Source organism: Nannobrachium achirus (genome assembly GCF_963921795.1).
Source record: "Nannobrachium achirus genome assembly, chromosome: 4".
Lineage (NCBI taxonomy): Eukaryota > Metazoa > Chordata > Actinopteri > Myctophiformes > Myctophidae > Nannobrachium > Nannobrachium achirus.
Window position 1 is genome coordinate 54,576,482 of NC_137813.1, and position 21,758 is coordinate 54,598,239.

General features: G+C 42.7%; 1 protein-coding gene across 1 annotated transcript in view; it reads left to right on the plus strand.

Moving 5' to 3' along the window:
• The first annotated feature begins 432 nt into the window (after positions 1-432).
• The window catches only part of smg1 (SMG1 nonsense mediated mRNA decay associated PI3K related kinase), a 95,688-nt gene continuing 74,362 nt past the window's right edge, over positions 433-21,758 (plus strand). Inside the window, exons 1-11 of the mRNA XM_080725106.1 lie at positions 433-629; positions 4,119-4,270; positions 8,955-9,107; positions 12,455-12,591; positions 13,182-13,240; positions 14,090-14,303; positions 15,155-15,280; positions 16,494-16,566; positions 17,328-17,425; positions 18,378-18,551; positions 19,395-19,616. Of these exons, the coding sequence (XP_080581232.1) occupies positions 532-629; positions 4,119-4,270; positions 8,955-9,107; positions 12,455-12,591; positions 13,182-13,240; positions 14,090-14,303; positions 15,155-15,280; positions 16,494-16,566; positions 17,328-17,425; positions 18,378-18,551; positions 19,395-19,616 (1,506 nt within the window). The 5' untranslated portion in view covers positions 433-531. The remainder of the gene's footprint in view (positions 630-4,118; positions 4,271-8,954; positions 9,108-12,454; positions 12,592-13,181; positions 13,241-14,089; positions 14,304-15,154; positions 15,281-16,493; positions 16,567-17,327; positions 17,426-18,377; positions 18,552-19,394; positions 19,617-21,758) is intronic.

Consider the following 21,758-nt stretch of genomic DNA (forward strand, 5'->3'; position numbering starts at 1 on the left):
CAACCTGAGCCAGCATCTTAGTCGCCCTCTCACTCCCACTCACGATGCTGTCGCTTGGCAACCGCATCCCTAGTCATGTGAGTAGAAAAAAAAAAAAAAATTGCCACTCCTGACCTGACTGAGTAAACCATCCAGAAAAGCAACAATAGTACTGATGAAAAAAACATGATTACTTGATTCATGTCAGGCTTTGTTCGTTTCTAAAAGAAGAGTCAAATCTGCTGGATGATGATCCCCAAGTTCATCGACTGTCTGACGTGTGCAATACCCCGACAGATGGCGCTCTTATAAAACCGGGGGGAAGATTTCGCCGGCTTTCACGAGAAAGAATCGAAGAAGGAGCGGCGGGTGCAACAAGAGAAAAGAAAAGAGGGCCGAACCTCCCCTTGTACACAACATTAGCACCCAAGCTAACCGATTAATGGACGCAAAATAAACGCGCCTGACAGAGTGCCGTAACAATAAGCTTCAGGACAGGATAGAAACTCCCGTTGAGAAGCGGGCCATGCTGTCCATTACCTCGCAAAGGTAATGAGCCGTAAAGCCCTGGGGTCTCGGCTTAGCGGCGCCCACCACCAACACCACCACCACCACAAAGTGCAGCGGAGCTGGAATGATTGGCAGCCCAGGTTGGTAGCTCTGGAGCGCGGCTCACGCTGCTGGGGAACCCCGGTGTGTTCGGGGACCTCCGGTGGGGGGGAGGGGGTGCCGCAACAACGACCTCTTTATTCTGGGTCTCGCTGTCAGTTGGTCTGGCAACACATGTTGGATGTTAAAGTGTCAAAACTGAATTTTATTTGAGGTTGCTGCTTCCCATTGCTTCACCCCCCCCAAAGTGTAACGAAACAAGAGGGAACAACACACAAGTAGTAAAGTGAACCAGCTTGTCCTTTTACTGTTGCGTTCCCTCGTGTTGTTACCTGGTCATTTATTAACTATAAGTCGTTAGTCGTCCTGAATATATATGAACGTATTGCTGTGGTTTCGTATCATAAAACGCTTCTCTTATAAATCAACCTGTCTACAGACTCTGTCTACACAGACAGAGACGTTCCCCTCACTCTAACTCTGGACTATTAGAGCTAACCTCACTCCACTTCCCACAGGGGAGAACGTTGAACTCTAGCATTATGAAGCTAAATGCCTGTGTGTAATAACAGCACTATACTGTCTTGACACGTTTGCTAACGTGTTGTTGGGGGGTACGCTAAGCTAACGGTAGCTAGCTAACTAATGTATGCGTGCGTTGGTTTGGTCAGGGATAATAATGTGCACAAGGCTGTTTGACGTGGCGGCGCGCGTTCTCCACAAGACACAACACGGCTGTAATGTGCTATGCTATTCGGTTAGCCGTTAGCTTTACACAGCAGTCTTCTTGTTGACTGTTTAGCTGTGGTTAGCCGTCCGGCTAGCGTGAGCTAGAAGCAATTGATGGCCAAGGATGCGTCGGTGACGTGACGTGACGGCGTAATCTAGCGGAAGTGCCACGGAATGATGTAGCGCGTTATCAAGCGGCGACGCGCGTTATCAATGACCATACGAACCCCCTTGTTATTGGCTGAAAAGACGTAATTTTTGTCAAGGGCTTAGAACGACCAAGTATACGATATAGTATAACATCTGCACAAAACTAACGACCCTTTATGACGTCACGCACCTGTCCTTAGTTTGCATCTCCATTCTAGGCCATGTGAGAGACACCACCCTGCTCAACAACCACTGTTAAGGCAGCAACAGACCAAAGCCCCTCTTCTTCACTGTCTCAGCATAAAGATTGGGAATAAGAGGGCGCATTTTATGTTAATGCTGATTTCTAAGCTAACTAAAGATTAATCATCATCATTATTCATTAACATCAGACATCAGCAGCTACCCGTGACTTGTAAATAGACTAAGCCCCCATGCTCCCCCCCCCTTTTCTTTGTATTCTGCCTTTTGTATTTGATGTTATGCTTTTGAAACTGATATTATCCTAGATAAAGTACTATGTTCTATCCGTCTGTCTTTCAATGTTATATGAGATACTTAAAGTGTGGTTCCTGTGGAAATAAGCCTCGGCTTTCTAGGATCTCCTTTTAGTTGACCTTGTACCAGTGATTTGTACTGTCATGAAACTGTACTTTTTTCTATTGCAAACTTCTAATAAATTCTTCAATCAATCAATCAATCAAAACATCCACCAAGGTCCCTTTTTAGTGGATTTAATTTGTGAGCAACGAAGGGGCATTATGTAGAATTACATTAATACACAAACAAATTCCTAGAATTTCTTGTAGACTTCCTGAAAATGGTTATTGATTGAGTTTTGTTTTAATAAGTCCAGGCGGAAGATGCCTGCGTGAATACTTTCAGTTGTCCACCCACTCAGGAAGAAGGAACCCACACGCTGTGCTCTTGGCTCTGCTGCCTCAGTCAAGTTTATTAAACACATTTCATTTGTGGTCACAGTCAGTCAGTGACAGACACTCCCTTCTTCCCACAGCGGAGTCTGATTGTCTCATACATGGACATATAAAGGTAGATGGTGCCATGTCATTGTTCCGACATCCCGTGACTCCCATCGTTCCGACGTCCCATTAGTCCGACGGTACCTAACCTTAACGCTAACCTCAGTAAAACTATGCCTAAACCTAACTGTAGGAGCCAGAATGAGTTAAATCATGTGCAAAGTATTGTGGTGATTTTGATGGACATATTGAGCACTGCACTCTTAGTAGGTGGTGGGCGTGGGCACCGGGGCTGTGGGCGCTGCCACGCTAATAGCTACTCTGGCGTTCACCTGGGCACAGTAGCAGTTGGGAATTGGACGGAGAGGGGGTGAGCATGGGAGAGGACAATTTCTGTTAACCGCTTTAACGCTAACGTTTAACATCCACGTTAGGTAACGGTATGCTGGGAACTGTTGTACTTAAACGTCTGTAGAATAAATGGTCAAAAGCACTGGTTGGAGTGGACCTGAATTCATTGTGTGCGCGTCATACAGTGTCTTTTAAATTCCATGTTTCCTCGCTGCTCCTCGCGGCAGTGTAGAACTGCCTTTATACTGCCGCAACACTAACCTCAGTAAAACTATGCCTAAACCCAACCCTAACCACCGTTGGAGCAATGAGATGTCGGACTTATGGGCAGCCACCAGATAGACGCCTCCTTTAGCTCTGGGGCATATGCAACGCGAGGCGGGAGGGCAGCTTCCACGTGTGTCACAGAAACGTAAGTTAGGTAGGCCAGTGTGATCTAGGTAGGCCAATCAGAGGCAGGTAGGGGCTGGTCTTTTCGTAATTCAGGGTGCATTCAGATATAAGTACTGAGGGCGCTGGTGTGCACTCTGGTCCGTTGTTTATCTGAAAGCACCCTGGGTTACAAAAAGACCTATAGTAAAGGGCGTTGCCTGGCATAAATTGTGTCAAAATAGACAAATGGGTGAGGTAGAGCTAAATGCCTTTAAGACACAATGCAGTAATCAAGCAATCACTTTTATCTTGAGGTGAAGCTTTTATGTGCTTATGACAGTACCTTCCCACACGGATTGTTTGATGGGTATGAACAAAATGATGAATGAATGAATGAATAATGTCTTATGGATAATTTCTCTGCTTTTAGAAGGTAATAAGCTTATTCCTTCCCCATGCCTTGCCACTGTCTGTTTAACTAATATTAGATGATATATATATATATATTTTACACACACTTAACCTTATTTCAAGTCTTTTATGATTTTCATTACTAAACCTTTGTACAATGACAATTACATTAAAACATTTAATTTCATAAGATTACGGTGATGTCCAATACAATAACAGTAAAAACAACTAAGTGGCTGCACGCGTAGCTAACGTGCCAGTATTTGAGGACGCAGAGGAAAGACGAGCAGCATTCTTCGGGTCTTGTTTTTAAGTGTTCTTTGTTGGTCGACACAACAAAAGGAGATTGGTGTGTGCTACTGCGCGTGGCATTTCTGTGAACTCCAATACAACATGGCATAGACTGGCATGCTCACCGACACCAGCATTTTAGGCACAGTATCGGCAGCTTCTCCGATACTGGTGTCGGAACAAGTTACAACTCTATAACTCGTATGACGTAATGGTGACACACCAATGTCCCATGATGTTCCCCAGAGTTGACAGTGTGTCAGCCAGCGAGGACTGTGTGAAAGACCTGGGCCCAGCAGCGCTTTACAACGTGGTGCCCACGGACCACCCTGATACCCCGCCTCCGCCGCCACTGCACAGCCATGCCTACGCCGCCGCAGACACACTCCATGACGGAGGTGAGAGCCGCCGCTGCTTTTACTCCCGTTAGACCCCCCCAGTGTGTCTGTGTCACCACCGTTCCCGCTAGTCGTTGAGGCTTCAGTAGGTGCTTCTAGGGCTGTCACAATTATTACATAATCGCCTAATCGCGATTATTTGACATAATCGCGATTATTTTTCATAATCGTCATAATCGTTTCCATGTTGAAAAATGTTTATATATATTTTTTTTAAGTCAAAACTAGTGGAAATAGCAGATCTACAAGCTCACAACGCGTCGCATCGCGAGCTTGTAGATCGGCTATTTCCACTATCAATGTTCATTTTCAAGTGTTGTCAAATATGTCAGTAATTTCTTTGTATATTTAGTTTAGTCATATCTACCATGTGCAACTTCAAAGCCTAAAAGCCAAACAGAAATGTAATTGTCAACGACAAAAACACAATTAAATCGTAAATCGCCAATTATTTGAGCGACAATTAATCGTAATGTTAAATGTCATATCGTGACAGCCCTAGGTGCTTCACGTCGGAGATGCCGACTTGGGCGACAGGCCACGTGTTGATTGCACAGGTTCAGAATCAAGCTGACTGGAGTTCCCCAGCCCCCCCCCCTTTTTCTTACACCAAGTTCTCCAGCTTTTTCTTCTTGCCAAGGACCCCAAATTGATATGCAGTTTTGTGCAAGGGACCCCCAGAAGAGAAGATTTGTGTTCCAAAAACACGTGTCGACTGTTATTTTCACAGAATGTTCACCTATTATTACACGCCCACAATAGGGGACGCTAGGGTTCAAGTTGTGAAAAAAAACGGATGCTGTTGGTAGCTAGTAGGTTTAACACAATATTGTGATGGGCGTAAAAAGCCATAACCCCCTCTCTGGCTCATGGGGAGCGTGGGAAGATGACTCATGTGCTGAGCTTTACCTATTCGATTACGTTAGTTTGAACTATTCCGATGTTTAACCTCGTCATTATGGTGTGGCAATTGTGTTCAAAGACAATTATGCATGAGAGAGTAGCAGAGTACTTGCACAAGCAATGTTAGGTTAAAATCAACTAACACAGTGATTGAAAACAAACACAAGTACTTTATTTTCTGAAATGTGGTAAATTTAATTACAATACAGAGATGAAGAGTGCTCACCACAGATGTAACCCCATAATGTGGTAAATTACAATGCAGTGAAGAGTGCACACCACAGATGTAACCTAACCACTTAAACCCTATATAAATAGTTGACAAGGGTCTCCCAGGGGTCCCCTACTTTTTGCCTTCGGCAATTATCTTTGCTGAGAACAGCCAGTCTAAAAGCTCCCAACGTGGCACACAATTTTGTAGATCAGAATGAGGACCAGAATAGAGATGAGTAATGTTCATGATAAGTTAGTCTCTGAACCTAATGAATAGTAAGAGCATTATCGTTGTGATAACTACAGTAGGCAACAACCTTCATGGATCTTCAGCCCGACTCTGTTCATTCTGTTGATGATGACTGCTGTGTAGTCGCTGTGGTACAACCAAACATCAACCCAGCCTTAGTTTTAAACTGTTCGTTTCAACATATCGCCTTAGTGTGGACACCCTAACTTAAGGGAGAACAGCCAGTCTAAAAGCTCCCAACGTGGCACACGATTTTGTAGATCAGAATGAGGACCAGAATAGAGATGAGTAATGTTCATGATAAGTTAGTCTCTGAACCTAATGAATAGTAAGAGCATTATCGTTGTGATAACTACAGTAGGCAACAACCTTCATGGATCTTCAGCCCGACTCTGTTCATTCTGTTGATGATGACTGCTGTGTAGTCGCTGTGGTACAACCAAACATCAACCCAGCCTTAGTTTTAAACTGTTCGTTTCAACATATCGCCTTAGTGTGGACACCCTAACTTAAGGGAGAACTTACAGCATAGCTGGTGTAACTGGATGCAATGACCAAGTACAGGTTGGACAACATAACATTGTATTCACTAAAACAAAAATGTTGGATGGTAGAGCTTTAAGCCTATTTCTCAGTGCAGTGGTTGTGAATTGAGATTCTCAACTCTGGCCCTGAAGACCCAGACTGCTGCTGATCTTTCTATGACCGCCCACATAATTGCATACACCTGTTGTCCCAGGTCTTAAATGAGTCCTTATATGTGGACAAATTACTTGGGAGTAATGTGGATGTCTAGAATGAAAACCAGCTGTGCCCAGCAAAATCCTATGTACATTTGATTTAACCCGTACCTGACACTTCAAAATGTGTTTCCCACAATTAAATCAACCTGATTTAACCGATACTGACATTTAAAAATGCGTGCTCTGTCCGTAGAGCATTCTGCTGCAAAGCAAATCAACGTATGACAGAATATATCCATTAAAACATATGAATCTGCGCCGTTTACCATCCACATGTTGCTAAACATCAAGTAGTGAAGCTAAAGAGTTTTATTAACATCCATCATGATCATGCAGGTATTAATGGATTATTAATGGAGTGATAGACATCAGGGTCTGGTGATGAGGCCCGGGCCAATTTGGCCATGTTTGACCCGTTTTTATAGTATAGTTTGTTGATCAGTTTTGATGTTTTTTTTAAAGGAACTAAAAAGATATTAAAAGTCCTTCGAATGTCACTTCACTGTCATCTGAGAACCACTGCCCTAAAGTGTTTGCCGTGTTCTAAAGCTAGGAGGTGTGGTTCATGGTTGTGTTGTCTCAGCTAAAAGTGGCTTTGTCACTTCCTTCATTTTTCTGAGGAAATGAAAGAGAAAGTGGACTCACATGGAGAGCACTGTGCCGCAGTCTAATTATTTACACAATGGTAAATAAAACACAGGTGGAATGAGTAGACAAAATGTAATACATTTTATCTGTATGCGATAATGCAATCACATTGATGCTGGTGGTTAATGAACCACTGTTGTACGCCAATTTATAAAATAGCCGATCTATAAGCGTTGCAGCAACTTGTGAGCTTGTAGATTACTCCTGTGAAGCAGGTGGCGTTATCACTCCATGACTATGACCTGCGCAGAATCGGTATGGTAGGGTTCATGTGGTTAAAGTCTATGGGGCTTATACTGTAGTATACTGTATGTATTGTAAAATATATTGTAAAGAGAGTGTGGGTGAATGAAAGGGTGTGTTGGTGCCTGTCTGCATATTCAAGAAAATTGTTTAGGATTTCATCAAAGTAGTTTAGTTAAGCAGACAGAGTACCTAAATGGACAGAAACTGCCGTGGTGTCTGGATTCATAGGCAATGAGCCCCTTTCTTATGGAGAACTGACTGTGGGTGGCTGCTCAATAATCTAACCTCCCTTATTGTCTCGAGGAGATTGGCTGCAAAAGTGAAATTCCTATATTATAACTATAGCTGTGAATTGTACGTGAATATTAATACATTAGGACCATGGTGTCAAGACACTCAAAAAGCGGGATTGTCATATATATCATGGTTACATGATGTGGTCATTTTGACAGCAGCTTGATTGTGCATTGGTGACATGCTTGTTACTGGTGCACACACTCAAAAGCTCAAATCTTAGACTGGTGCCCTTATTTGAAATGGCAGATCAAAATGCGTGCTTGGACTTGGACTCACTAAATTACTTGGATATACACCATTCATGCAGAATCAGACTTGATGGCATTGGTAGCTAACTTTACAGAAGGCATTTGGGAAATCACTGAAAATCTTTTGTACGCACTTGGGAAATCACTGTAAGTCTTTTGTAGGCATTTGGGAAATCACTGAAATTCTTTTGGAGAACTTAGAGATTGTTGTGGCCACCTGGTATAGAATTGGTACTTATTATAACTCACCACTCACCACTTTGGGTGAGAGAAGTAGTATTAATTTGGAAGCTTTAAAATGTCTGTCCACTTGCTATCTTTCTCTTGTCTTTAACACTTGAGGACACAATGTTAGCTAAACCCGTAGTCAAGCTTGTAGCATAAATAGAGACACTCATTTTGAGCGGGAAAAATACTGCATGTTAAACATAAACAGTTGTACCCTTGTTGGGAAAAAGAAAATGTGTGTTGTGTTCAACATTAAAACCTATCTACTATTTCTAGTCATATGACATCTTTTGGCAAAATGAGGGGCAGAACGATCTTGCAGACAGACTGACCATGTGCAGCATAGCCTGCTGTCCTCATTTCAAGTGAAATCCAAAAATCATGAAATTTGTATATAGGAGGTTTGAGCAAAGTACATTTGTGTCCCAGCGCGGCTGACGGCTAGTCATTGAATTATTTTTTTTTCATTTTCATTTTTTCATTTCATTTGAAAGCTGGGAATCATAGCTACAAAATGATATATTGGTTGTGGAGATTGACCCAACAGTTTTGAAGATATGGCTTATAGAATGATGCCATGCTGAAATGCTACTTTTGAGATATTCAAGTTCTAAATTTGGGAGGACCAACAGAATTATGTCCCGATCTCTCACATTAATTAAAAAAAGTCTTATTTACATGCAGAGTTAAGCTCTGGCGTTTAAGTGAAATGTAGCCTGATATTTATGACATGCTTTTGTGGCTTTATCATATTTTAGAAAAAAAAAAAAAGTAATTTCAGCTGTGGTCTAAAGTAGTGGCTTCCGAAATGACTGCCCCAGTGTCATGCTCAGTCACATTTGGTCTTGACTCTTGACTCGACTACACGACTACACCACATATGTGTAATTCAACATGTTTTCATGCAGGTGGATATGAAGCTGGCGGAGGTCTCTGTGATACTACATTTGGTTGGAAGTCGCTGGGGCAAGAGTTGAGGCTCAATGACGTGACGCCGGATTTGACCCCTTTTCAGCATGGAAACCGTGCTTTAGCTTCAAAGGACATGAGGAAATCACAGGGTAAGTCCTGTGCCCGATGAAGAGCGTCAAGCACTTTGATGTTTTGTCAGTCTGAAACGCACAACAAACACGAATACCGCCTCCAAAATATAGCTGGGGAATAAGACTGAGGTTTCACTGGGTTGACGAGTGTTGATAAACGGGGCAGGAAATGTCTTCAAACTCGCATGACCTCAAGCTATATATACGGTTTGTATGAAACAAATCAAATGTACCTCTGATTTATTGTTGGCCATCATAATAACTCCAACTGCCCAAGGGCATGTCTGGCCAGATGGCATTGTTCCACATAGCAGCCACCTACAGTATAGGGGATTCATATAATGGCCATGTCTTCCTTGCTCACAACCATTTCCAGTTTCTCAAAATTACTGGATTCTTTATTAAAGGAGTCTTTCAGCCCAAAACACATATAGGGTTAAATCTGCCTTTTATCATACCCCTTCATACCTGCTTTAGTCGATTTTTTTTCATAGCTGCCCCTGTTGCTAGATTTCGGCTGCTCCTGTTGCTAGATTTCGCGGGCTCTCTCATAACTAACACAGTGGATTGTCCTTAGGCTAGTGTGGTTATTTCTTTAGCTTCAAAGTTAGTATTTTGTTATTGGATTGTGTTTACACAACGTCCTGAGACCAACCACACTGCTGTTTTGACCTCACAGGCACCCTTACTTGTCAAACAGACGAGAAGATCCTCTGCTCCTCCTCTCCCTTTCTAGGCTCTCCTCTCCCTGCTCTGGTGCAGAGCAGAAGCCATTTGACAAGTAAGGGTGCCTGTGAGGTCAAAACAGCGGTTTGGTTGGTCTCAGGACGTTGTGTAAACACAATCCAATAAAAAGATACTAACTTTGAAGCTAAAGAAATAACCGCACTAGGACAATCCACTGTGTTAGTTACAGTATGAGAGAGCCCGCGAAATCTAGCAACAGGGGCAGCCGAAATCTAGCAACAGGGGCAGCTTTGAAAAAAATCGACTAAAGCAGGTATGAAGGGGTATGATAAAAGGCAGATTATGTGTTTTGGTCTGAAGAAAACATAATGGCTACTATATCATGAATGCCTGAACGGATTTCCAAGCGGATTCTTTTATTCGAAAGCTGTGAACAGCGTGCACACACGTGGTGCATGATCTAGGCATGGGCGTGCACGATCCGACGTGCACTATGAATTACATGGAAGTCTATGGAGACCATGGCATCTTGGACCTTCAAAGAGATTTAATTGATTGCAACTTAAGTGTTAAGAGCTACCCAGTAAATTGCGTTATGAATAGAAGAAGGGAATCCTGGGGCAGTGCCATGTGCTAGAGCAAAGGCCTGTCCACTGCAATAATGATGTGAGCATGAGCAATGAGCATCCACACTGATACAACGCTACATACACCTGTTGTGTTGAACGGGATGTCCAGAATGTTCGGATGGATTTTGATTTCGGCTGTGAGTGTTTCTCTCATTAACAAGCTCACAGCGCGGCACCGAGTGCCGCGCTGTGAGCTTGTAGATCTGCTATTTTTGAAAAAGTTGTGAAAATGTTTGCAAATCTTTGAAGATATGTATTTTTAAAGCGAATGTTTGTAACTCAAATTTTGCTTCTGGGGGTGGTCCCTGGAATTAAATATTTTGAGATGGGGGGTCCGTGGCCAAATAAATATCCTTTTGGGGGTCTGACTGAGCTCCAGTTTAGTGAAAAGGACCTTTTCTTTGACGATGGCTGGCCAGATTGCTGACATAGAAAAATAGGGTTTTAGCAAAAACCTTAGAAGGATTCAAAAGACACTTATAGAATCGTGTCAAAATTCAAATATTCATGATTTTTCAAAAATAGCAGATCTACAAAAATAGCAGATCTACAAGCTAGGGGGTCCTCAGGGTTACTACAGGGGGGCCGCCAAATCTTTGTGATAGGATAATTCTTTTAAATTAACAACTTGAACCCTCGCATCCCTATTCTGAGGAGAACTTGAGCCAAAAAATAGCAGATCTACAAGCTCTCAACGCCTCGCGCTGTGAGGTGTTGAGAGCTTGTAGATCGGCTATTTTCTGCAAATAGGTTTGGTGTAGAGGTAAAAAAGAGCATACCAAGTACAAAGTGAAAGGTCGAGTTAACTAAAAACACAAATCCAACGTAGACTGATTACAGTGCTATGAAATCGATGAAAATCTGCATCACGCATTTATACAATATGTAGAGGGGGTCCCTGCTTCATCTCTCTCTCAGCTAAGGGGTCCTTGGCCTGAAAACGTTGAAGACCCCTGATTTAAACAATGTATTTAATAATCAATAAGACGTATAAATAGTCATTATGGTCATTTTTGGTGTAGATGGCCAGTAGTTCTCAAACGTTTTCGTGCCGTGGACCCCCAAATTATATATTTGGCCGTGAACCCCACACATTTGAAATTGTTTGGTTCCTGGACATTTGTTAAAATAAAAGCAAATATATTCCTACAATTTTCAAACTATTCTATGTTTTGAATTGTTCAAAAATAGCAGATGTCGGGGCGCCCACTGGCCTAGTGGTCAAGGCGCATACCACATACTAGGCTATGATCCCTGCTGGCGTCGTCGGTTCGATTCCCGATCCGGATGACCTTTGCCACATGTCATTCCCCATCTCTCTCCCCATTTCCTGTCAGTCTACTATCTTATCAAATAAAGGCATAAAAAAACCCAAAAAACTAATCTTAAAAAAATAAATAGCAGATGTACATTTAAATAGCCACAGTAACACAAACTCATTTCTATCTCTTGTGCATCTGTGTGTCCTCCTGTGTTGCAAGCTCACTCATTTATCATTATAAGTGTTCTGGATAAGGTCCTCCTGGGCTAAATGACTATAATGTAATTCTATGCGTTTGCAGTCTTGACTCCGTCAACTAAAACTATGACGCAAGATGTTCGTCGACTGCCTTTTTTCACTGACGAAAACTAAATAAAAGCTACGCTAAGATGACTAAAACTAAACGTATAGACAATTTCGTCAACAATAAAAACTAGACTGTTTATAGGGAGGTACCAGTATAGAAGAGATCCAGTAGAAATAAGACACATCATTTTATGTTAGTTACACTTGTAGATCATTGTGACGTCATCAAGGCACCGCCAAAATACCTTTTGTCAACTAAATAACTGTAGATATAGTTGACTAAAATCTTATATCTTCTCCACTAAAACTAAAACCTTTCAGATGACTAAAATTAAATGAAACTAAATGAAATTTTATTCTAAAGACTGACTAAGCTAAATATTTGTTTTGCTGTCAAAATGATTAACACTGTGTTTTTGCATTAGGCCATGGCTCACCATGACTATTGTGCATGTGTTTGCATTGTGTTGTGTTGCTTGCAGATAGGGGCATGGCTCACTCAGAGGAGTCTCGGCTAGCCAACCTCCTGCGCCGCGTGTCCCGTGAGGATGACAGGGACCGCAGGCTGAGCACCCTCAAACAGATGAAGGAGTTCATCGGCCATGCCGAAAACAAAGTGGTCAGTGGCATTTTCACATTTCTCTCAGCATTTTCCCTGAAAAAAACAAAATGTTTTAGTGCATCTAAAACATTCAAGGTTCAAGGTTGTACTTCTTATTCTTTTAAGTAAAACATCTGTTCTTACATGAGCTAAAAAACACTTTAGCCCATCAAAAAAGATGAAAAATCCCACCTGTGTGAAGTGAGCACTTGACACAAGAAAATACACTTTTATAATTTTTTTTGATGGCGTTCAAAAGTACACGTCGGTAATCGGTGGGCTCCAAAATTGGGATCAGCATCGGACTCAAAACTCAGGCCAGTCTGGCTCTACCATCAAGTGACCCCCTCACCCCCACCCCTGCCAAATATGTTGTCGCCTCTCAGGCTGGCCCTAGATAACGTGGCTTTTTTTAGACTCCGATCGAGGCTCTAGATTGGAGGTGGTAGGTGATGGGACCACATACACTCTCACACACACACACACACACACACACACACACACACACACACACACACACACACACACACACACACACACACACACACACACACACACACACACGAAGGCAGCTGTCAAATGAGATCAAGTGTTTTGTCCTCCCACAGGCCCTGGTGAAACAGTTGGATACCATCCTGAGCACCCTGAATGACATTCTGAACGAGAGGTAAGGGGAAGAACCCCCTCTGTTTCCACATATCGGAGCCTTGTATGTGTGTGAAACACGGATTGCTAAAATAAAGGGTGCCCGTTGTTTCTGCCAAAACATTATTAAAGAAAAAAAGAAAGTTAATAGCAGATCTAGAAGCTTGCAACATGAGCAAATTATTACATGTAGGGATGCCAGGGTTAAAGTGGTTCATTCTGAGCCTGAATCATCTTTTTATCACATGATCTGCTAGATATCAATGACTCAATACAACTAATTAATCTTTTTCAAACAAACTACTTTGAGTCAAGAAAGGCTGGAACCTGAGGAAAAAAGCTTTGTATAGCCAGTACCTTTTTATGTTTTCTATGTTTCTGTCGGCATCTATGTTGTACCGTTGTTTTGGGTTGAGATTGGCACATTTCCTGGGGCAATCTGCCCAGATCATGCATGTCACACATGTCTTCTTCTTCTTTTTTAGTTTTTTACTCTCAAAAAGCGCCTGCAATGCAGTGCATTTGAAACTACATTGCAGTGCACATCATGGGGTGATCACTGCTTGTCTTCTGTGAATTGTTTTATTTTTATTTTTGTTTATTTTATTTTTATTTCGTTGCTGAGTGAGGTCAGCAGAAAAAGTGACATGAGTGAGATGAAAAAACCTGAGTGAAATGTGCCAATGTCAACCAGAAACATCGGTATGATCAGCAATACTGCTAACCACTGTAATTTTGAATATTGTAACTACCGGTATGTCTGAAAAGGTGTCATGTAAATCCCACGAGGGATGGGCCACGAGGTGGCATGATGACACTTAAATAAAAGACGGTTACATCCACTCTCCTCTCCTCCTCCACACACTTCTAGCAGTAAGCTCCTGTGGGAGCTGCGGCAGGAGGCGGCGTCCTGCCTGGGCCTGCTGTGCGCGGCTCTGAGCTACGAGGCGGAGCGCATCTTCAAGTGGCTCTTCCTGAAGCTCACCTCCTGCGGCCGCGACGAGGTCAAGCTGCTGTACCTGGTGGCGGTGTACCGCTCGCTGGAGGCCGCCGGCGACAGGAAGTCCTTCTCGTCTGTCATGCCGGTACGTAACCCGAGCCAGAGACGAGGATGCCGTAACAGCTCTGGGGCGTAGGTAGGGGGGTGTTCTTAATGGCATTAAGAAGGAAATGCCAAATCCTTTTTCATTTCATTTGTATTCTGTGTTGAGGAAGAGGACGTGGCCCGTGTGCTTTTTTTTTTTTGTTAGCTGCAGTGCATGCTAATTGCTTTGGCGCGTGGCCTATTTAGAGGACATTACCAACTAGGAATATTTCCAAAGTAGTAGCACAATAAGTCCTGGACAGTCCTTATATTTTCACATAATAGGCAACTAATCGATGGCTTTATTTTCCCGAAAAGCGATTATAATTCTGTAATGACTCTACACAAAGCCAAAAATGTCTTGATGAAAAATAAGTTTTGCCTGGACCCTGAAATTGATGCCAACCTGGGCAAATGTCTGGGTAAATGTTAATTATTGCTGGACAAGTTTACCATCTTGTTTTCCAGATAGCCAGCCTGCCTTCATGGAGACTTGCCTTCTATTCTCCATATTGACATTGTGAATCATTCCACTAATCAACAGTGAGGAGATGGGCAATTTTTATGTAATTGTAGAATAGAACTTGAAACTACAGATTTTGTGCATCATGTCTTGGCAGACTTCATGCACCAGTGGATGAATTATTGGCAATGTCAGCCGTCGTCCTCTAATTAGACGTCCCAACCGCAGTGACCGCACATTGTTTATGCGAATCATTCTTGCAGCACCTTCTAGCGCCAGGCCGATTTGTACTGTGTTACCATCGAAAACAAATTACACAAAATAAATGCAGACGATCGAAAAGCCACAGTCCACGGCAGGGCTTTCACGTGAGCATGGCGTGTTTTCAGATGGTGATGAACAGCCTGCAGTCGATCCTGGAGAACCTGGACACACCGGAGCTGCTGTGTCAGGCCGTCAAGTGCATCCTGCAGGTGGCCCGCTGCAACCCGCTTGTCTTCACCACCAACTTCAGGGTGAGTCCAGACTTTACAGGCTCATTTTCACACAAAAATGAAGTGAAGTTTTGAAGAATTCTCTATGAGCATACAAACACAGTTTTGGTATACTTGATATGCTTTCTGTCCTCCTACGTTTGCATAATTTCTTTTGAAAGGAAATAAAATGCTCGCACACTGAGGGCTCTGATATGATTAGTGCTTTTATTGCACCAAGGGAAAAGTGACGTTTCGAGCTTGAAACGTCACACTTTTCACTTGGTGCAATAAAAGCACTTATCATATCGGAGCCCTCGGTGTGCGAGTGTTTTTTATTTCCTTTCAGTATACTTGTTGTCGCTCAGCACCTGCCCAATTTGGGTTAGGGATGTGCATATCTGCTCTTTTTTTCATGCATCATTTCTTTTACCACATGAACCCTAGTCTCACGTAGTCACACGATAACAGATCTCCTCCTCCTGCTGATATGTCTGGAGTAAATCATACTTGAAGGATGATCGGAGAAAACCAGCGCTAATACACCATCCCGTATGAAGGGACACCCTAAAGTCTTTGTATTGGTGTTGTGAAGCTGTTCTTTGCAATTATTATAACTTTTTTAACACATCTGGTGCCAACCCCGAGTTTCCCGAGTTTGTATTGGTACCAATGCTGTGCCAACCCCGAGTTTCCCGAGTTTGGGCCGTTTTTGAAAAAAAAAAAAAATTCAAAACATTTTTTCAACATTTTTTTTTGAACCTCCAGAAATGTATTAGGCATGATCGCGATCGCGAAATTGCATGTTTAACCCCCATACCAACCCATTCTTTCAAACATGGCAGCCATGTTTGTTTACATCTGAAGAAAACATAATGGCTGATAAATCATGAATGCCTGAACGGATTTCCAAGTGGATTTTTTTGTTTGAAAGCTGTGAACAGTGGGCACACACGTGGTGCATCATCTAGGCATGGGCGTGCACTTTTTACACAATTGCGCAATTACATGGAAGTCTATGGTAACCATGGCAACGTGGGACATTGAAGAGAAAAAATCATAGCAACATAAGTGTTAATATTGTTTCCACTTAGTTTTATCCCATCAATTTAAACCATTAAAACCAGGAAAGCATCTGTCAGTGTTGTGTAGAGCCCTGGGAGACTCCAGTCAACTAAGTATATAGAGTTTAAGAGGTAAAAACTCCAAGTAGTTGTCAAAATGTAACTGACTGACTTAACTTAACCCATTTCAGGACACAGTGGACATCTTGGTGGGCTGGCATATTGACCTCACACAGAAACAGACACTCACTCAGCAAGTCTCAGGTCAGTTGTGTATCCTACAACCGTAACATTGTTTATAGAGATGCCTCGATACCGATGCCTGTATCGGAAATGTGTCCGATACTCCTTATTTGGTCTTATCGGAATCTGCGAGTACACCGGTCCATGCACAGATCCGATAAAGGGATAAGGGGTTGACACAATGGCAGGTAAATAAATCTTTTGGGCAGGTGGAGTTTGATTTCTAGCTGTCCTAACGGGCAAGTGCACGTTTGAGTGAGGAGCCTGAGGATGCAACAGTCTTGATAAACAACGCGTGATCTGTCTTGACACTAATGCGCTCCGTCCCCCCCGTCCCCCCCCCCCCCCCCTCCCCCCTCTCCCCCACACACACGCGCACACTCTCAACGGGCGGTCAGTGGCTCAAAAAGCTTATTCAATAAATAAATCATTTGAATTCAAACCACCTTATAGTCTAGTTATGGATGTAACGTCTAGTTTGCATTAAAATTGCACATATAGTAGTCTGGAGACATCGCTGAAAGTAATTGACTGTTTAAAAAAAATAATACATTAAGTGCTTTACTGCGTGCACCCCGCACTCTTTTTCAGTTAAGTCAAGTTGTGTGCACTGTTGAGAGTTCAGCTATTTTCTTCTTTCTGTTGTAGCTGTGTCTGCATTCTTATTCCTCACCCACCCAACCCTACCAAGTCACATCTTTCCCCAAGTTGGTGATTTAAAAAAAAGTTGTTTTTCTGAGGTAATCTGATGTTCAGAAGGGTCTCTGTCTGTCTGTGTCCAGGCTGGCTGCAGAGCTTGGAGCCGTTCTGGGTGTCAGACCTGCAGTTCTCCACCACCTTGCTGGGTCAGTTCATGGAAGACATGGAAGCCTATGCAGAGGTAATGCCCCATGGATCAAGGTTCTCAGTCACCACGACTGATTTCAGTCATTTGGATTCCAAGTCTTCAATGGGTTATTAGTTATTTTAAGATGAAAGAGTTATTGACTTTGTCAAACTGGCAAGTGTTCAAAATGGTCAAACCAGCAATAGAATATGTAGATTCAGAAGCATCTTCCAAAAATATATAAAATATATTTCATAAAAGCAAGGTTAAAGCCTCAATTTGTGATTTCTTCAACTGGTTAGCTGTATGTATAACGGTAGGAAGTAGGAACATGTCTTTAGAACTATTAACACAACATAATAATTCTGTGATAATTTTTAGGAATAAGCCCTATTTCTGGGGGCTTCACAAATCGCAGATTGGGACTGGTGCTAACAAAATCAGAGAGGAGACATTCCTCTCCTTCATCCCATGCACTGAGTATACTTTTTTTCAAAAACAAATGCGGACATTGACGATTTTAAACGTGAATTATACAGTACTTAATCCTACAATTGTGTCACGCGATCTACAAACTCAACACGCAACACAAGCCAAGGTGCAACCAAGTATGAATCAGACTTTGCTAGGGCTGTCACGATTATGACATTTTACATGACGATTAATTTTCTCTCAAATAATTGCGATTAACGATTTAATTGCGTTTTTGTCGCTGACAATTACATTTCTGTTTGGCTTTTAGGCTTTGAAGTTGCACATGGTAGATATGACACATAACCTAAATATACAAAGAACTTACTGACATATTTGACCACTTCATACTTAAAAAAGAACATTGATAGTGGAAATAGCCGATCTACAAGCTCACAACGCGTTGTATTTTTGACATGGAAACGATTATGACGATTATGAAAAATAATCACGATTATGTCAAATAATCACGATTAGACGATGATTTAATAATTGTGACAGCCCTAGACATTGCTCTTCTCGTTGTTCCCGGCAGGACTTGGGCCACGTGGTCTCGGGGGAGGCGCTGGACGAGGACATCCCTCCGCCCACGGTGTCGCTGCCCAAGCTGGCAGCCTTGCTGCGGGTGTTCAGCACGGTGGTGCGCTGCATCGGATCGGCATTCAACCCCTCCAGAGGCCCCCCCATTACAGAGGCCTACATTACTGACGTAAGGCCAACACCCTGCCCGGCATGCTCAGACTATGGAATGTCATGGATTAATGTATGGTTGGCATGGATGTTATTTTGGAGCAGAGGGTGGAATGCAACCGGTCATATGCAGATGACTGGCCTTTACCTAGTCGGGTTATGTATTTCATTTTCATATTCATATTTTTCATCATATACAGCCTGCAAGACCTCCTCTGTGGTTCTGGGCACTAAAGTGTGATAGCTTATAAGTGTGATAGCTGGTGTCATGTTTCTGTTGACTAAGGAAATCCAAAGACCACCCCATTTAAGCCTACTCTAAAACTTAATGGGGGGTTTACATACCTCGCTTTGACAGGAGAGAATAATGTAACATCCGTGGCATCGACGTTTGCTAAATAACCTTCCGAGATCTGCTAATCAAGCAAGACATGTAAACGACACGTAGGGCTGTCACGATTATGACATTTTACATGACGATTATTTGTCACTCAAATAATTGCGATTAACGATTTAATTGTGTTTTTGTCGTTGACAATTACATTTCTGCTTTTAAGTTGCACATGGTAGATATGACACATAATTTCTGACATATTTGACAACTTTATATAAAAGAACATTGATAGTGGAAATAGCCGATCTACAAGCTCACAACGCGTCGCATCGCGACGCGTTGTGAGCTTGTAGATCTGCTATTTCCACTATTTTTGACCTTTTAATTTAAATATATGAACATTTCTCAACATGGAAATGATTATGACGTTCATGAAAAATAATCACGATTATGTCCAAAAATCACGATTAGACGATTATTATGTAATAATTGTGACGGCCCTAACGACACGACTGCGTCTCCCTTCAGGTGCTGAACAGGGTGCTGGCCTGTGTGACCACGGCCAAGCAGGTTCTGTTCTCGGAGGCTGTGCTCACGGCGGGCAACGAGTGCGTGAGCGTGTTGCTGGTGAGCCTGGAGCCGGCGGCACCGCTGACTGAGGCCGTCCTGGCCTACGGACTGGACCAGCTGGACTGCTGCAGAGCCTGTGGCTCTGACTACAGCCTGGCCGTGCTGGGCCTGCTCACCCTGGTAAGGCCTCATTCTCTCTATTCACGAATAGTGATTTTTAGTATTCTAATAATTCGACCTCAAAGTATTCGAATAGTCGAATATTCTACAGGACTGGCCAAACTGTCAAATATTAAGTAAGCAAGTGGCGAACATTGTGAAAATAGCCGATCTACATGCTCACAACGCCTCGCGTTGCGAGGCGTTGTGAGCATGTAGATCTGCTATTTTCACAATATTTATCTGCGGAACCGAGTCACATTAAATGTAATACCTACAATTCCAAGTGCTTGTCAGGGTGGGGGTCCCCAGTTCAAATATGTTTATTTTGGGGGTCAAAGCCTACAAAGGTTTGAGAACCCCTGGTATAGAGCATTAACAAATCTACCAGGGGCATTGACAACTCATTCTTATGACTTCCTATCTAGCCAAGCTTTATAAACTATATATTTTTTAAAGAGAAAACAATAAAAAAAAATAAAAAACCGACTTCGTTGAACAACATCGAATAGTGACATTGATATTCGGATATTCGAATATTTGGTGAATGCCCTAACTCTCTCTATGTCGTCCTCCTCAGACCTAGTCCTGTCACAATTATTACATCATCGCCAGATGGCAATTATTTGAGACAATCGTGGTTATTTTTGCATAATCACCGCAATCTGTTTCCATCTGTATTAATTAGGGGTGGGTATCATTTGGATTTTTATGAGTCCGGTTCCGGTTCTGCTTATCGGTTCCGGTTCCTAACGGTTCCTATTTCGGTTCCAAAATGGTTAAAATATTTATATTTTTTAGCCGAAACTGAACAGGGGGGACAGGGAGGAGGGGAGGAATGCAGCATGGAGCGACGCGCCGTGCTGTATCTGTACTTCTCCACTCAACACAGAGAATGCGTTCGGTGCGCTGCTGCTCCAGCGTGTGCCTGTGTAGACTTATGCTTCGACGCATCGTGGTGTATGCCCGATTCTTGGATTGTGCAATTTGTGCTGTTTGTGCTGTCCTTTTTTTAGCGCATCACATCTAGGAACCGATAGGCAGTACCGAAATTACATATATCTTTTGGGTACCCAGGAACCGCCATGTCCTTATCGGTTCTGTCCCGGTACCGAATTTCGGTACCCATCCCTAGTATTAATTAATCACTTAATGGACAGCTGATCCACAAGCTCACAAATGGGGTTGGGATCCTTTAGAACTAAACGATCCCGGTTCTTTAGCGATTTCTTCTTAAGGGGACAATTTCTTAACGGTTCCCTTTAACAATTCATATAGGGACTGCAAATGAACCCTTATAGGTCTGTTACTGATAGTGTACAAATGGACCTTTGGTTCCATATGTACACACTCAAGAGTTATGGTGGTCCTTGAAATTAAAAAGTTTGGCAAACCACCGGTATTGTAATTATAAAGTAGGCAGTCCACATACCAGCTCAGTCAGTGTGACAAACTGGCCCGGAAACGGTTCCAAATGTGAGGGAACCGGTTCCTCAATGTTGAATCCGATTCCTCTGTTTCCGGCTCCCAACCCTACTCTCAATGCTTTGCAATGATGTGCTCATATACAGTATCAGCAACTTCCATGCGTGACATTATGCACAACCAAGTAGAAGTATGAAGCCTTGAGAACCAATGATTTCCGATCCATGTGACCCATAGGTGAAGAGCCTGTATCTCCTGTTTCTGTAGCGGAGGCAGCTTGATGAACAAGTACATCCCCCTGGACTTGATGCTAAATTATGTCATAGGGACAATTAACCCCAATCCAACCCTTGATGCTGAGTGCCAAGCACGTTTGGCAGTGCCAGACATTGGGCACCATATTTATAGTCTTTGGTATGATTCTGCTGTGGATTGAAACCAGACCTCCCAATCTCAGGGCGGATGCTCTGACCACAAGCCATTTTTATAGTTTTTGGTGTGACTTGGCAGGGGATTGAACCCAGACCTCCCAATCTCAGGGCGGACACTCCACCCACAAGGCCACTGGGCTGGTACAACCAAGCATAAATCAGGCAATATGAAATCGATGCGAGGACTGGGGTGTTATCTAGGGCTGTCACAATTATTACATAATCGTCTAAAAGTGATTATTTGACCTTATCGCAATTATTTTGTCATAATCGTCATAATCGTGAATGTTGAAAAATGTCAGAAATA